This window comes from Salvelinus namaycush, chromosome 36 (assembly GCF_016432855.1).
Source record: "Salvelinus namaycush isolate Seneca chromosome 36, SaNama_1.0, whole genome shotgun sequence".
Lineage (NCBI taxonomy): Eukaryota > Metazoa > Chordata > Actinopteri > Salmoniformes > Salmonidae > Salvelinus > Salvelinus namaycush.
Window position 1 is genome coordinate 6,365,372 of NC_052342.1, and position 17,276 is coordinate 6,382,647.

The 17,276-nt window shown below is 43.9% G+C and overlaps 1 protein-coding gene across 1 annotated transcript; it reads right to left on the reverse strand.

Moving 5' to 3' along the window:
• Nucleotides 1-2,908: 2,908 nt before the first annotated feature.
• On the reverse strand, nucleotides 2,909-9,156 carry LOC120030212. Its single transcript, XM_038975562.1, has 6 exons — nucleotides 8,996-9,156; nucleotides 5,599-8,674; nucleotides 4,272-5,180; nucleotides 4,041-4,096; nucleotides 3,896-3,948; nucleotides 2,909-3,327 (listed from the first exon to the last, which is right to left on the reverse strand). Exons 1-6 carry the CDS (start codon nucleotides 9,154-9,156, stop codon nucleotides 2,909-2,911), a joined length of 4,674 nt encoding a protein of 1,557 aa, XP_038831490.1.
• Between the last annotated feature and the right edge of the window lie 8,120 nt (nucleotides 9,157-17,276).

The following is a 17,276-nucleotide window of genomic DNA, read 5'->3' on the forward strand; positions in this document are numbered from 1 at the left end:
CGTATGTCATACTCTCCAAAGGGTGACAATTCCCACTGCTGGGTAAATTGCCAAATGTGACGACATGCACTGTTTGTACACCATTTATAGAGTATCACATACGCTTACAGATGACTTGAACCTTGTTTACATTTGTATACGATCGCATCTCTCTTCTGCTTGGGAATACTTTGGAACAGATTTCCAAAATTAAAATCTCAGAGCTGATTTGCTGGTGTTTATAGTCTTATGTCCAACAATAAAATACAAAAGTATTATTTTTTGGCTCAGAGAACTAAGCCAAAAAATTGCTCATTTTTGGGGGCAAATAAAACCAAACTGGCGTCACGCCAGTTGGAGGACCCTGCTATATAAGTTGTTCTTCGTTTTAAAGTCGGACCGGGGGAAAAAAATCACAACTTTTTACGGCATATTTAAAATAACCCCATGCAAGGACATCCCTTGGATCTGAATAACAAAACTGATAGGAATTGTGAAAAAATATAAAATGAAATGATAAAATGTACAGTAACAGTCAAAAGTTTGGATATGCCTACTCATTCCAGGGTTTTTCTTTTCTTTTTACTATTTTCTACATTGTAGAATAATAGTGAATATGTCAAAACTATGAAAAAGAATATACGGAATCATGTAGTAACCAAAAAGGTGTTAAACAAATCAAAATAGATTTTAGATTCTTAAAAGTAGCCACCCTGTGTCTTGATGACAGCTTTGCACACTGTTGGCATTCTCTCAACCAGCTTCATGAGGTAGTCACCTGGAATGCATTTCAATTAACAGGTGTGCCTTGTTAAAAGTTAATTTGTGGAATTTCTTTCCTTAATGCGTTTGAGCCAATCAGTTGTGTTGTGACAAGGTAGGGGTGGTATACAGAAGATAGGGCTATTTGTTAAAAGACCAAGTCCAAATTATGGCAAGAACAGCCATCATTACTTTAAGACATGAAGGTCAGTCAATCTGGAACATGTCAAGAAGTTTGAAAGTTTCTTCAAGTGCAGTCGCAAAAACCATCAAGCGCTATGATGAAACTGTCTCTCGTGAGGACCACCACAGGAAAGGAAGACCCAGAGTTACCTCTGCTGCAGAGGATAAGTTCATTAGAGTTACTAGCCTAAGAAATTGCAGCCCAAATAAATGCTTCACAGAGTTCAAGTAACAGACACATCTCAACATCAACTGTTCAGAGGAGACTGCGTGAATCAGGCCTTCGTGGTCGAATTGATGCAAAGAAACCACTACTAAAGGACACCAATAAAAAGAGACTTGCTTGGGCCAAGAAACACGAGCAATGGACATTAGACCGGTGGTAATCTGTCGTTTGGTCTGATGAGTCTAATTTTGAGATTTTTGGTTCCAACCGCTGTGTTTTTGTGAGACGCAGAGTAGTGTAACAGATGATCTCCGAGTGTGTGGTTCCCAGCGTGAAGCATGGAGGTGTGATGGTGTGGAGGTGCTTTGCTGGTGACACTGTCTGTGATTTATTTAGAATTCAAGGCACACTTAACCAGCATGTCTACCACAGCATTCTGCAACGATACGCCATCCCATCTGGTTTGCGCTTAGTGGGACTATCATTTGTTTTTCCATCAGGACCCAACACACCTGACCCAACACACCTCCAGGCTGTGTGAGGGCTATTTGACCAAGAAGGAGAGTGCTGCATCAGATGACCTGGCCTCCACAATCGCCCAACCTCAACCCAACTGAGATAGTTTGGGAGTGAAGGAAAAGCAGCCAACAAGTGCTCAGCAAGTGCTCATGAAGCTGGTTGAGAGAATGCCAACAGTGTGCAAAGGCAAAAGGTGGCTACTTTGAAGAATCTAAAATCTAAAATATTTGATTTTGATTTGTTTAACACTTTTTTTGTTTATTACATGATTCCATATGTGTTATTTCATAGTTTTGATGTCTTCACTATTATTATACAATGTAGAAAATAGTACAAATAAAGAAAAACCCTGGAATGAGTAGGTGTGTCCAAACTTTTGACTGGTACTGTATGTACAGACGAATATCAAACAAATGATCACCCGTAGACAATTTCAAATGACGCATGGTCTCAAGTCAAATTTACATGTCTGCGATTTGCCCTTATTAACTTGCATCATATTGATTCTGATACATTGAGTAAGACCAAGGACATGTCATTCATTCAGATTGAAGAACATAACTGACCTATTCGTAACCCATTCAGTTGACTAGGAGAGCCCTCCTGTCTGCTTTAGTGTGTTTCATAAAGCACAATGACATTATTGAACCCAGTGACGACGTGAATATTAACTGTTTGCTTCGGGCATAGAAGACTTGGTTTAGTAGTAGAGAATGACAATCGCTACAAAACTGCGCTTTCAAAAACAGCGAATGTGTGTGTATCCCAAAGTTAATGAGGTAAAGCTTGTCTCTTGTGGATCAATGTCACCTATGTATGCAGTTCAAGTTTAGTTTATCTTTTGTAGAGGTGAACTGCTCTAAAAAATAAACAGACATTAAAAGAAACCAGCAGCCATGTTTTCTTTTCCTCCTCCATTTCTGAACAATGTTGTTTTTTACTCTGTCTGGCATTTAGTGATTTGTGCTTCTGCAAATCAAGACAAATAAGTAGGAGTATGTCAAAAAAATATGTGCAATGTCAGAAATATGTTTCCTGAAAATGTGTTCTTACAGACAGATAGGAATACCTCCCTTGGTACACAGAGCTGTGGTGAACATGATGATATTTAGACATGGATGGTGTCAGTTCAACGTACTGTTAAGAAGGCTCAAATGCTCACCTTAGCTCTCAGAGTCTGTTGGTGGTTTTGGGGCTCTTGCTGTTCTTCAGGTATGATGAGTCCTCTGTGTCAACCATTACTTCTACTTCTGCTGGGAAGTTGGCACTGTCCCCTGAAAAAAAATGTGCATGGATATGTCAGAAACCCTCAATCCCAAATGTCCCCATTGCAAGGGACCGGAGCCTTTCTTTACCAGGAAGAACTCTGGGCCCTCTAATATATAATAGATCCTTATTACCTCCCATCCCACCGCTGTGCTGCTGCAGCTGGCTGGTGAAGAAAAGTTCTCTCCTGGACACCTGCTCGTCCCAGGCCTCCAGGATGTGCCGGCGCTCCGGGGGCACCAGGCTCAGGGTGTCCGGGTGGGCCTCCTCGATGTGGGCCCTCACCCCCTCCAGGCTGTGGGAGTACTGGAGCTCCCCGCACACCATGCACACCAGCAGCTGGTTCAGCGGGTCGTAGTCCATGAGGTAGCAGTTCCTCCATACGGCATCTGAGATGGGGCCGTTGTAGTTGTCGTTATGATCATCGTCTGGGAAAAGGAGCTCTGATTCCTCTGGGGGAAAGAGAGTGGTATTGTAAGACAGGGGTTCCCAAACTTTTTCACTCAGGCCCCCCTTCTAGCATTGGGGAACATAGCTCTCTACGGTATGCAATGACTGACATGACAATAACAGAAACTGATGATGCACTACCCAATTTCGAAATTGCACCTTGTCCATTCTACTATTACAGCTTTGATGAGTAAGTTGAAAGCCGAACCGAGTTCAAAATAATAAAACTGCACGTCCACAGTTTTTGGGCACTAGTCAGTCACAGTAGCCCATGAAAACATTCTACTAGCCAAGGGCTGAACATATATGTACAAATATTTAGGCTAGTTTGCAACAAGGTTACTCGAAGAAACGACTATAGCTGTAGCTAGACGGGTATTCACTCTGACCCTACGAGGTCCGGAGCCTGCTGGTCTTCTGTTCTACCTGATAATTAATTGCACCCACCTGGTGTCCCAGGTCGAAAGCAGTCCCTGATTAGAGGGTAACAATGAAAACAACGCAGTGGAACTGGCTTCGAGGACCAAAGTTGAGTTTGCGGGATCTATACTGACGTTTCAAATGTATTACCTTCCGTATGGCTTGGGTCAGGAAAGTAGCCCATGTCTGTCTCTCTGGAAGTACTATGGAAAAAGACACCACAGTACTGGTTACTACCAACATACACATTGAGATAAGAGAAACGTCAGAGGGAACCTGAAAACGACTCTCTCACCTTAGATGTAGTTCAGAGTCCTCCGAGGTGTTGACCCACCGGTCAGGATCCTGTTCCTTTGGTTGAGAAAAATTACGGTCAGCCCTAATGGAAATTAACTGACCAAGAGGAACCAAAGTTACCCAAGGCTGAATCCTCACCCCTTGGTACCAATGCCTGATTTACCATATAGTTCAGACTTAAAATATGATAGGGTGTTTTCTTTGAAATATTCACCATTGTAAAAATTACCTGTGTATCCAGCCCCTGCTGCAGGTGTTGAGGCTGACTGCTGGGGAGGATGGGCCTCCAGTTGACCGAAGCCCTCTTCTCAGTCAGCTCCCTGTCCCTCATGGACTTCCTGGCTCTCTGTTCCTTCTTCTTCACTCTCCAGTACTCCCTCTTCTTCCTCAGAGTCTCCTCTTCCGACTCCCCCGGCACTGGCTTGGGCGGACCCATGGAGCTTATGTAGATGGGGCTTCTGGTGAGCCCCTGCATTGTAGGCAATCCTACATTTTGTAAATTCCCACTTTGAGGAATCTGAGCACCTTGACATTTGAAAGGAGTCTGTGTTGGTGTGAATGTGGACGTTTGACTGGGAGGATGAATTGGTAAGAACTTGATGCTAGTCAGAGGGTTAGGCGGAGGTGTGAGAGTAGCGATGGGTGAGGCGTCAGCGTCTGAGATTTCCTGCACTTGCAATCGCCATTTTCTAACACGTGGCGAGTCAGGGCTGGACCCCGGGGCCGCTTCCTGTTGGCTCTCCACCAATAGCAGCCCGCCTTTCTTCCCCTCACCCAATGGAGGGACAGTGACACCGCCTCCTACAGGGAGAAACGCGGTATTGAAGCTATGAGATGTCTGGGGGGACCCTGTGTGGCCAATGGATGAATTGGAAATACTGGTAGAGTTGACCGGAGGTCTGAGCTGTAGTGTATCAGATGGTTGTCCCATGTTGGAGGTGGTGGGGCTCACAACCAGAAGTGTAGGGATGTTGGTGACCATGCTGAGGCTTGCCTGAGGTCCAGAGGCAGGGGGAGATATAGGCTGGAGAAGGGGGGAGGGCTGAGGTTTGAGCAATGGTGCAGCTTGTAGACTGAAGCTCCCGCCTATCTGCACTGGCCTCTGTGTTGGTGTCTTGACAATATGGAGATTCGGAGCCTAAAAGACAACAACACAATCAATGGACAGCTTTACATTCGTTTTATGTCACAATATATAATTTAGAACCAGGGTTATTTGATCTATTTGTTTATCTTTACAAACATTTACTTGTTTATGGATGTTTATGTTCAGTTCTCAGAATCCATATACCTCCTTCCCCTCTCCCTCTATTTTCGTTGCTTGTGTCAAATGCCAGAGAGAGATCCATGGCATTTCAGTTAGACTGGATAGTGGCCTTGTGTACAGTATTGCATTGATAAATACATAATAGTTCCTCATTCCAATTAACATAACCACAAAATGTACTTTTACCTCAAATTAAATTGAAATGATAGGTATTGGCCTACCATGTGAGTCATGAAATCTGCACTATGATGAAATCTAATAGCATGGATTACAAATTATATCCACCCACCTGTGCTGCTTTGAAGGCAAGTCGTCTGCTGTAGTCCCCCTGCCTCAGCCCCCCTCCTCCCTGCCGAGCCTTCCTGGCTCTCTGCTGCCTCTTCATCATCCTCCAGTACTCCCTCTTCTTCTGCAGAGTCACATTCTGGTCGGTCACCACTGGGGCGTGGTGATGTTGCTGACGCTGCTGCTGTTGCTGGGGGTGTTTTTGGTGTTGTTGACGCCGGTGTTGATTTTGAAGTTGGCAAGGTGGTTGTTGTTGTTGTGGTGGCTGGTGATGTAGCTTCGGAGGTTCTGGGGAGCAGCAGTGGTGGTGGCCTGCTTTTTTGGCACGCAACCTCTGGGCTCTACGAGGGACAGGGAGGAGTGGTCCTCCGGAGGCTGCCTTTTGGGAGCAGGATTGTGTGGGTGTGTGAGAGGAGGGTTCAGACCGATTGAGAGGGGAAGCTGAGAAAGAGAGGGTGTTCGTACAAGGACTGGATAGGGGAGAGGCCTTCGGATGAGGACTCAGTGGACGAATGGTCACCTGACATGGTGGCGGGGCGTCAGCATCCACCTGCCACCCTTTGACCTCCAACAATAGGTCACCAGATATGGAGGCTTTCTCCTCGTCTCCCAGGGTGAGCAGAGGTAGATTTGGCTTGACCTCAATCTGGAGGGCATTCTCCTCTGAGGAACAAGCCTGGGGTTCACTTTTACAAGGCAGCTGTTCTGTAATACAGTCGGGCTGTTCCGTTTTACAGTCAGCCACAGTGCTGAGAGATTCCTCCAGAAGCTTCTTCATAGAGGCCACTGCCAGGAGAGTGGTGGCCTGGCTGTCAGCATTCAAGGCTAGGTCTGGTGGATCTGGATGTGGTGGAGACTGGGACAGTTTGATATCAACACAGAGGGGTTGTTCAAGTGGAGGACATGGAGCATGTGTTGAGATTGATTCTCTTTCTTGTTTTATTTGGTTTCCCTGTGGAGGCATGGGCAGACTGGTGTTTGAGAGAGGCTTGATAGTGTGTGTGTGGTTGACAGAGGTGTTGACATTGGGATTGGCTGTGGCTAATCGTGCTAACCTTTGGTTCCGCCTCTTCTGTGAGGCAGCATTTCCCCTAGCTTGAACTCCTTGCCTTAGGCGGATGGCGCGGGCTGCCCTCTGCTCTCGTTTCTTTACCCTCCAGTACTCCCTCTTCTTAGCCATACTTTCCTCCTCTGTTAGCTTTGGGTCCAAGTTAAGCACTGCTGATGCTGTAGAAGCTTTGACAGCCATCTGCATGACACAGCTAGCCGGCTTTGGCATCGCTGTAGGCACACCAGGAAAGATATTTTGGATGTTTTGAGGGTGTGTGAGGGTGATATGACTCTGGGGCTGGAAGACTGTGTGTAAATTCAGGAGGTTTTTCGGTGTGCTGCGAAATTCAGTCCTCGGTCTGATTGAAACCAACCTGGGAGGCTTCATGATCGACAGGCCGACGGGAGGACAAGAGACTTTAAACTGAGCAGAACGGATTAGAGGAGGTGGTAGGTTGTCCTGTGTTTGATGACTTAACACCACATTACTAAAGGTATCACCAGTAGGTTTGGGAAACAGTTGGTGTTGGCGGTGTGTGTTGGTAAATAAATTATTAACAGGCATCCCACTACTGCTACCAATTTCACCCCCAGTCTCTTTTGCTTCTGTAGTGAGATCAATTTGAGGAATGTTATTGGTCACTGTACCATCCTCCATGATGAAACCTCCAATGATCTCTGAGGCGCTGGTGTGAGTAGGCCTATTTTCTGTTGGTTGTGGCAGCATTTTGCAGCTTGCTGTTCTGGCCTTCCTCATATCCTCCAGGATGCTCTGGTAACGCTTGACTCTTTGCATCAGAGCATCCCTCTCCTTCATCTTAGCTCGGACTTCGCCAGAAAGCTTGGCTCGCTGCTCCCGCTTCTTGACACGCCAGTATTCCCGCATCTGGGCCGCCCTCTGCTCGGGGGTCTCCTTTGGGTCATCTCGTGGTGCGTTGTGGGTTGTTAAGGCTTTGGCATGACAGGGGGACTTCCGCATCTTTCTCTGACCCAGGAAAATCCTTTGGGTTTCAATGAACCTCTGTCTCGGAGTCCTACAACGGACCATACCTCGGTTAACGTTGGCAAACTGCACTGGACCAGGGAGCCTTCTGCTTGGTTCCCCTGCTGGTTTATAACCAATGATATTAGATGCGATACCAGTCTGCATTGTTGCTTTAGCCTCCTGCAGATTCTCTGCTCTTAGCTGAACAGTCTGTTCATTAGCGTTGACTGTGGTTAGCTTAGCCAGGATTGAATCGTCAGACTCCCTTTTGACAGCAATGCTAGCCACTGCTCTGGCGTTCTTCAGCAGCCGTCCGGCTGAGATGAACGGGGCACTGACCCTACTAACACACTGCCTCTGGCCCTGTCCACTCAAAAAGGACTGGGGACGTTCAACGTCCACATTTGGTAACAGTTCTACTTTCTGCAACGATACCTCCATGTTCGTGATTCTTTTGCTGGCCTTGCTTAACCTAGCCGCTTGCTTCGCTCGCTGTTCTCTTTTCTTGATGCGCCAATTCTCTCTGCGCTTGGCGGCTCGCTCCTCCTCAGTCTCCAGTGTAGCTGATGTGTCGTTGATGCTTCCAACTTCTTGGGCCGCGACCACTGCACTCTTTTTCCCGCCTAGCGGTGTTACTTTCATCCCTCTAGGCCTAACCCCTGGTTTGTGGACGAGCATAGGGGCAGATTGAGTGGTCACGATGGTCATCCCTGTGGTAATGTTAGTGGTTAGCGATCTAGGCTTAACAGACACTGTAACTTGCGTCTTTGTCATTGCATCAGGCCTTGATACACTCTGGGTGGTCAGATGCTGCTCAGATGACACTACAGGAGAGCTGCCATTGAGAATAGTCATTCCGGTCTGTGGTTGGTGAGGTGCAGAGCCTGAGGCTCTCACCGCCACTCTTACCGGAGGCACAAAGGAGCCACTGTTGAGAAGCACTCCATTGGGTTTGGCTGAGGTAACTGTTCCAATCACAGCGCCCCCTGTTGGATAATTTTTCACTGCCATCTTGCAGACCATTGCACCTTTTCCTGGGCCTGCACTGGACGTTGGGAACTGAGGCAAGACTTTGTTGAGTTTTATCCTCTGGAACCAACTCTCCTTTTGGTTTGCTGAGGAATAGTTTTGGCCCCCTTCCCCAACACTATGGTTCTGATTATAGGAGACAGCAGAACCCTTTCCCTTCAATAAGACTACAGGTGCACCGCCGACATAAGTTTGGTAGGAACCATCACTATTCAACAAAGGGGGGGCAGACCCTGCTATTGAACAAGAGGCACCGGAATTCAACCCCATTGAGGTTATGGTTTTATGGACTGCATTACTGTCCAAGGATTTACTTCCTCTGTTTGTTGCTTTTGACCTCTCCTTCTTGACCTCTGACAGCTTAGCCCTCTGCTCTCGTTTCTTGGTCCTCCAGTACTCTCTCTTCTGGGCGAGGGTGGCGTTGTCAAACTCCGAGGCCGGACGGTAGCGCTGAACCCGTGGGCTGCCAGCCCCTCCAGTTCCCTGGGTGGTTGGCATGATGGTCGTGTTGCTGCTTGGTCACCGTTCCTACTCTTCACCAAACTGTGCTGGCTGCGGAATCCTCACTCATCCTACTATTTTTGGTCCAATGTCCTCCAGATATGGATATCGCCAGCCTTTAGCTATTGAGTAGCATCCTATAGGTCTTGTTATGTCCGTCTCCCATCTCTGGTGGTCACCCGCCACATCTTGACATTGACAGACGCCAGATGGTAAAGTCCTAAAAGTATGAAAATAAACAACACGTGAATAAACAACTGAAGTTCGCATTCAGATATTAATCATAACAGGGCTTGCGATTGGATTGTTAGCTGACTTATCACTTCTTGAAATAGTTTGTTGGTAGTTGATAAAATAAATAATGAAAGGTACTTCTTCAAGCCACATATCATCAGTGTTCGCAATTCACACCCAATTACTTTTTCCACATTTTGTTGTGTTACAGCTTGAATTTAAAAATGGTTAATTTAAGATGTTGTGTCACTGGCCTACACACAATACCCCATAATGTCAAAGTGTAATTATGTTTATAATGAATTAAAAGTGGAAAGCTGAAATGTCTAGAATCAGTAAGTATTCAACCCCTTTGTTATTGCAAGCCTAAATAAGTTCAGGAGTAAAAATGTGCTTAACAAGTCACATAATAAGTTGCATGGACTCACCCTGTGTGCAATAATAGTGTTGAACATGATTTTTTAATGACTACCTCATCTCTGAACCCCACCCATACAATTATCTGTAAGTTTTTTGGGGTATCTGTACTTCGCTATTTATATTTTTGACAACTTTTACTTCACTACATTCCTAAAGAAAATAATGTACTTTTTACTCCATACATTTTCCCTGATACCCAAAAGTACATTGTAATTGCTTAACAGGACAGGAAAACGGTCCAATTCACATACTTATCAAGAGAACATCCCTGGTCATTCCTACAGCCTCTGATCTGGCAGACTCAATAAACCCAAATGCTTTGTTTGTAAATGATGTCTGAGTGTTGGAGCATGGCCCTGGCTATCCGTAAATGGGAAAAATACAAGAAAATGGTGCTGTCTGGTTTTCTTAATATAAGGAATGTGAAATGATTTATACTTTTACTTTTGATACTTAAGTATATTTTAGCAATTACATTTACATTTGATACTTAAGTATATTTAAAACCCAAATACTGTCATACTTGTACTAGGTCACTTTCACTTTTACCACCATTGGTCCTTCCTAACTCAGTTGCTGGAGAGGAAGGAAATGACTCAGGGATTTCACAAATGGTGACTTTAAAACCTTTACAGAGTTTAATGGCTGTGATAGGAGAAAACTGAGGATGGATCAACAACATTGTCGTTAATCTATAATACTAATCCTACTCTAAACAACAGTGAAAAGAAGGAAGCCTGTACATAATAAAAAAATATTCCAAAACGTGCATCTTGTGCAGGCACTAAAGTAAGACTGCAAAAAATGTGGCAAAGAAATTGACTTTATGTCCTGCATAGAAAAGCGTTATGTTTGAGGCAAACCCAACAACACCGAGTACCACTTTTCATATTTTCAAGCATGGTTGTGGCTGCATCATGTTATGGGCATGCTTATCATCGGCAAGAACTAGGGAATTGTTGATGATAAAAAAAAACAGAATAGAGCGAAGCTCAGGCAAAATCCTAGAAGGAAACATAGTTCAGTCGGCTTTCCAACAGACACTGGGAGACAAATTCACCTTTCAGCAGGACAATAACCTAAAACACAAGGCCAAATATACACTGGAGTTGCTTACCAAGTCAACATTGAATGTTCCTGAGTGACCTACTTACAGTTTGGGCTTAAAAATCTAATGGCAAGACTAGAAAATGGCTGTCTAGCAATGATCAACAACCAACTTGAAGAACATCATTACTGTACTAACAGCTCTGAGCTATCTGTGGACATTTTCATTCATTTGTTCTACTATAGGACAGATTTTCAGACTAGCCTTAATGCAACCTAAAGGAGACAGTGTTGCAAAACACATTTTCTTTGGAGACAACATGATCTTTGGCAAATAAAATCTGAAACGCTTCCAAAATGCAGGCTGTGTTCCTAGCAGCATGCACTACAACCAGGAAGAGAAAAATGGCACTGTCTCTTTAAGTCATGTCCCTCGTCTATCACAAAATATGTCTGTCGTGTGCCGTTTTTCATTCTTTATTTATTCTCATATGAATACCAAACGCAGTGTGCTGACGAGTGTCCAAGTATCGTCACAAATTCCAAAGAAAAGCGTCCGGAAGATTGGACAAATTTGGTGATATTCATGCCGTTACCAGCGCTGTCTCTACCAGCATACAATGGACAATATCTTCCTCCTCCCCTGTCCACACGGACTGGCGCCTGTCTGCGTGTGTGTTCCTTGTCGAAATGAATCGAAAAGCATAAAACGAAGCCAGCGGTGAAAGAGCAGGATGTTTGGAAACGTGTGAAAAAAAAACATGCATATGCATTACCTGGTAGTTACACCTAACTTTCCGGGACAGTTTGTTAACGTTTGGACAGATATACTGTCAGGACACTGCAGATACTTTCCGTGAGCCAGCCTTTCTCTCTATCGCTGCCTTGACAACGGTGAAAAATACCAGGATGTGGGACCTTGCTGCTTGTGTGTAAACTGCGTCGCGTGGACAGATACAAGCCTCTTAAAGCAATACTACACGACAGGGGACATTATTGTTTATCTGGACAGCAACATGTATTTCAAATAGATGGACAATGAAATTGAGCCATTTCTATCCATATCCACGATGCCAAACATTTCCACTCTATAATACCATTTTATTATAGGCTATTGGTTATATAATTTTAGACCATGCTGAAAATGTTGTTGATATGTACAACTGGGACTGCACCCAATTAAATCATTTGTAATTTAATATACACCTCCCTAATATTGGAGTTGCGCCCCCTTTTGCCCTCAGAACAGTCTCAATTTGTCAAGTCATGGACTTTTCAAGGTGTCAAGCGTTCCACAGGGATGCTGGCCTATGTTGACTCCAATGCTTCCAGAGTTGTGTCATGTTGGCTGGATGTCCTTTGGGTGGTGGACAATTCTTGATACACAAGGGAAACTGTTGAGTGTGAAAAACCCAGCAGGTTGCAGCTCTTGACACACAAACCGGTGCGCCTGGCACCTACTACCATACCTGGTTCAAAGGCACTTACATATTTGTCTTGCCCATTCACCCTCTGAATGGCACACATACACGATCCATGACTCAAGGCTTAAAAATCCTTCCTTAACCTGTCTCCCCCCTTCATCTACACTGATTGAAGTGAATTTAACAATTGACATCAATAAGGGATCATAGCTTTCACCTGGATTCACCTGGTCAGTCTGTCATGGAAAGAGCATGTGTTCCTGAAGTTTTGTACACTCAGTATATTCTAGCACATTTGACTGATGCAAAATTGACCATGGATTTCCACAAAATTACAGGGTTTCTTATGTGGGGATAAAATAATAGACAATGTTGCCACTCCCGTTGTATTTATCCATGGTTGCGAATTTACGCATTTTGGCCAGTATTTCTCTCAATATCTCACTATAAAGAACATGAAGCAATGACCGTGCAAGATAGATTGTTATAATATCCCCTGAGATTATGCAAAGTCCCTGTACATAAGGAATTGTTCATAAATAGTGAAAATGTATGTTGTATATGGACACCCATTTGAAAGACAGTAGATCCCCCACCCCCCACCCCATATTCATCTCATAAACGTCTCTGTAACAAAACAAGTAACATAACAACCCCATTGGCAAACTGTCACATTTGTCCCAAAAAGACTCGATGGTGTGATCGCTGCCAAAGGTACTTCAACAAAGTACTGAGTAAAGGGTCTGATAACTTATATAAATGTGATATTTCAGTTTCTTATTTGTAATAAATTAGCAAAAATGTATTTTTGCTTTGTCATTATGTGGTATTGTGTGTAGATTGATGAGGGGAAAAAAACAATTTAATCAATTTTAGAATAAGGCTGTAATGTAACAAAATGTGGAAAAAGTCAAGGGGTCTGAATACTTTCCGAAGGAAAGTGCCTATAGTGCATGTATAGTGCCTATAGAGTGCCTATATAAAGTCTACATCCCCTTGACCTCAAATTTTGTTGCGTTAAAAAAGTTGGATTGAAATAGAGTTAATATATTTTTTTTGTCATTGATCTACACAAAATTCTCCATAATGTCAAAGTGAAAAGAAAATTCTTCAAATTGTACAAATGAATAACAATTAAATAAACTACATATAATAGTTGCATAAGTATTCCCCCCCTTTATTTAGGCAAGCCTAAATTAGTTCTTCACAAATCACATAATAAATTACAATGAACAAAAATATAAACGCAACATGTAAAGTGTTGGTCCCGTGTTTCATGAGCTGAAATAAAAGATCCCAGAAATGTTCCATACGCACAAAAAGCTTTTCTCTCAAATGGTGCACAAATTTGTTTACATCCCTGTTAGTGAGTATTTCTCATTTGCAAAGATAATCCATTCACCTGACAAGTGTGGTATATCAAGAAGCTGATTAAATAGCATGACCATTACACAGGTGTTGGGGACAATAAGAGGTCACTCTCAAATGTGCAGTTTTGTCACACAACACAATGCCACAGATGTCTCAAGTTTTGAGGGAGCGTGCAATTGACATGCTGACCGCAATAATGTCCACCAGAGCTGTTGCCAGAGAATGGAATGTTCATTTCTATACCATAAACTGCCTCCAATGTCGTTTTAGAGAATTTGTAATGCAGCACATCCAACCGGCCTCACAACCGCAGAACACGTGTAACCATGCCAGCCCAGGACCTCCACATCTGGCTTCTTCTCCTTCAGGATTGTCTGAGACCAGCAACACAGACAGCTGATGAAACTGTGTGTTTGCACAACCGAAGAGTTTCTGCACAAACTGTCAGAAACCATCTCAGGGAAGCTCATCTGCGTGCTTGTCATCCTCACCAGGGTCTTGACCTGACTGCAGTTCGGCGTCATAACCAACTTCAGTGGGAAAATGATTGCCTTCAATGGCCACTGGCACACTGGAGAAGTGTGTTCTTCATTTGGATAATCTCAGTTTCAACTGTACCGGGCAGATGGCAGACAGCGTGTTTGCTGATGTTAACGTTGTGAACAGAATGCCCCATGGTGGCAGTGGGGTTATGGTTTGGGCAGGCAGGAACTACGGAAAATGAACACAATTGCATTTTATTGATTAAAATTTGAATGAACAGAGATACCGTGACGAGATCCTGAGGCCCATTGTCGTTCCATTCATCCGCCGCCATCACCTCATGTTTCAGCATGATAATGCACGGATCGCAAGGATCTGTACACAATTCCTGGAAGCTGAAAATGTCCCAGTTCTTCCATAGTCTGCATACTCACCAGATATGTTTGGGATCCTCTGGATCGATGTGAACGACAGTGTGTTCCAGTTCCCATCAAACTTCGCACAACCATTGAAGAGGAGTGGGACAACATTCCACAGGCCACAATCAACAGCCTGATCAACTCTATGCAAAGGAGATGTGTCGTGCTGCTTGAGGCAAATGCTGGTCACACCAGATACTGACTGGTTTTCTGATCCATGCCCCTACCTTTTTTTGAAGGTATCTGTGACCAACAGATGCATATCTGTACTCCCAGTCATGTGAAATCCATAGATTAAGGCCTAATTAATTAATTTAAATTGACTGATTTCCTTACATGAATTGTAACTCAGTAAAATCTTTGAAATTGTAGCATGTTGTGTTCATATTTTTGTTTAGTGTATATGGACTCACTCTGTGTGAAATAATAGGGGTTGACATGATTTGTGAATGACTACCCCTTCCTCTGTCCCCCATGCATACAACATATGTAAGGTCCCTCAGTCAAGTATTGATTTTTAATCACAGATTCAACTACAATGACCATTGAGCTTTTCAAAAGCCTCAAAGAAGGGCAGTGATTGGTAGATGGGTAACAATAACAAATCAGACATTGAATATATCTTTAAGCACTGTCAAGTTAATAATTGTGCTGTGGATGATGTATTAAACCACCCAGACACATCAAAGATGCAGTCGTCCATCTGAACTGAACGACAGGAAGGAAACTGCTTAGGGATGTCGCCATGAAGACATATTGGTGATTTTAAAACAGAGTTCAATAGCTGTGATGGAAAAGATCTGAGGATGGATCAACAATATTGTAGTGACTACACAATTCTGACCTAAATGACAGAGTGAAAAAAATAATTAAAATATACAGCATATGTATGCAACAAGGCACTAAACTAATACTGCAAAAAACACGGCAAAGGAATACACTTTTTGTCCTGAATGCAAAGCCTTATGTTTGGGGCAAATCCAACACAACACATGCTTATTTTCAAGCATGGTGGTGGCTGCATCATGGTATGGGTATGCTTGACATTGGCAAAGACTGGGGAGTTTTTCAGGATGAAAATAAATGGGATGGAGCTAATGTAACGGATGTGAAATGGCTAGCTAGTTAGCGGGTACGCGCTACTAGCGTTTCAATCAGTTACGTCACTTGCTCTGAAACCTAGAAGTAGTGTTGCACCTTGCTCTGCAAGGGCCGTGGCCTTTGTGTAACGATGCTTCGTGGGCGACCGTTGTTGATGTGTGCAGAGGGTCCCTGGTTCGCGCCCTGGTCGGGGCGAGGGGACGGTTTAAAGTTATACTGTTACATTGATGCGGTTGACCCGGATCACTGGTTGCTGCGGAAAAGGAGGAGGTTGAAAGGGGGGTGAGTGTAACGGATGTGAAATGACTAGCTAGTTAGCGGGTACGCGCTACTAGCGTTTCAATCAGTTACGTCACTTGCTCTGAAACCTAGAAGTAGTGTTGCACCTTGCTCTGCAAGGGCCGTGGCTTTTGTGGAGCGATGGGTAACGACGCTTCGTGGGTGACTGTTGTTGATGTGTGCAGAGGGTCCCTGGTTCGCGCCCGTGTCGGGGCGAGGGGACGGTTTAAAGTTATACTGTTACACTAAGCACAGGCACAATCTTAGAGAAAAACATGGTTCAGTCTGCTTTATACCAGACACTGGGAGAGGAATTCACCTTTCAGCAGGACAATAACCTACAACACAAAGCCAAATGTCCACACTGGAGTTGCTTACCAAGAATACAGTGAATGTTCCTGAGTGGCAAAGTTATAGTTTTAACTTACTGTTGAAGTCGGAAGTTTACATACACCTTAGCCAAATACATTTAAACTCAGTTTTTCACAATTCCTGACATTTAATCCCAGTAAAAATTCTCAGTTTTAGGTCAGTTAGGATCACCACTTAATTTTAAGAATGTGAAATTTCAGAATAATAGTAGAGAGAATGATTTATTTCAGCTTTTATTTCTTTCATCACATTCCCAGTGGGTCAGAAGTTTACATTCACTCAATTAGTATTTGTTAGCGTTGCTTTTAAATTGTTTAACTTGGGTCAAATGTTTCAGGTAGCCTTCCACAAGCTTCCCACAATAAGTTGGGTGAATTTTGGCCCATTCCTCCTGACAGAGCTGGTGTAACTGAATCAGGTTTGTAGGCCTCCTTGCTCACACACGCTTTTTCAGTTCTGCCCACACATTTTCTATGGGATTGAGGTCAGGGCTTTGTGATGGCCACTCCAATACCTTGACTTTGTTGTCCTTAAGCCATTTTGCCACAACTTTGGAAGTATGCTTGGGATCACTGTCCATTTAGAAGACCCATTTGCGACCAAGCTTTAACTTCCTGACTGATGTCTTGAGATGTTGCTTCAATATATGTACCTAATTTTCCATCCTCATGATGCCATCTATTTTGTGAAGTGCACCAGTCCCTCCTGCAGCAAAGCACCCCCAGAACATGATGCTGCCATCCCAGTTCTTCACAGTTGGGATGGTGTTCTTCGGCTTGCAAGCCGCCCCCTTTTTCCTCCAAACATAACGATGGTCATTATAGCCAAAGAGTTGTATTTTTGTTTCATCAGACCAGTGGACATTTCTCCAAAAAGTATCATCTTTGTCCCCATGTGCAGTTGCAAACCGTAGTCTGGCTTTTTAATGGCGGTTTTGGAGCAGTGGCTTCTTCCTTGCTGAGCGGCC

Coding starts and splice junctions, on each gene's coding strand:
- LOC120030212 (XM_038975562.1), bottom strand. CDS start 9,156: ATGCCAACCACCCAGGGAACTGGAGGGGCTGGCAGCCCACGGGTTCAG. Junction 8,675..8,995: donor TCAGAGGTCAAGAAGGAGAG/GTCAAAAGCAAC, acceptor CCCAACGTCCAG/TGCAGGCCCAGGAAAAGGTG. Junction 3,328..3,895: donor TGACCCAAGCCATACGGAAG/GTAATACATTTG, acceptor TCTTTCCCCCAG/AGGAATCAGAGCTCCTTTTC.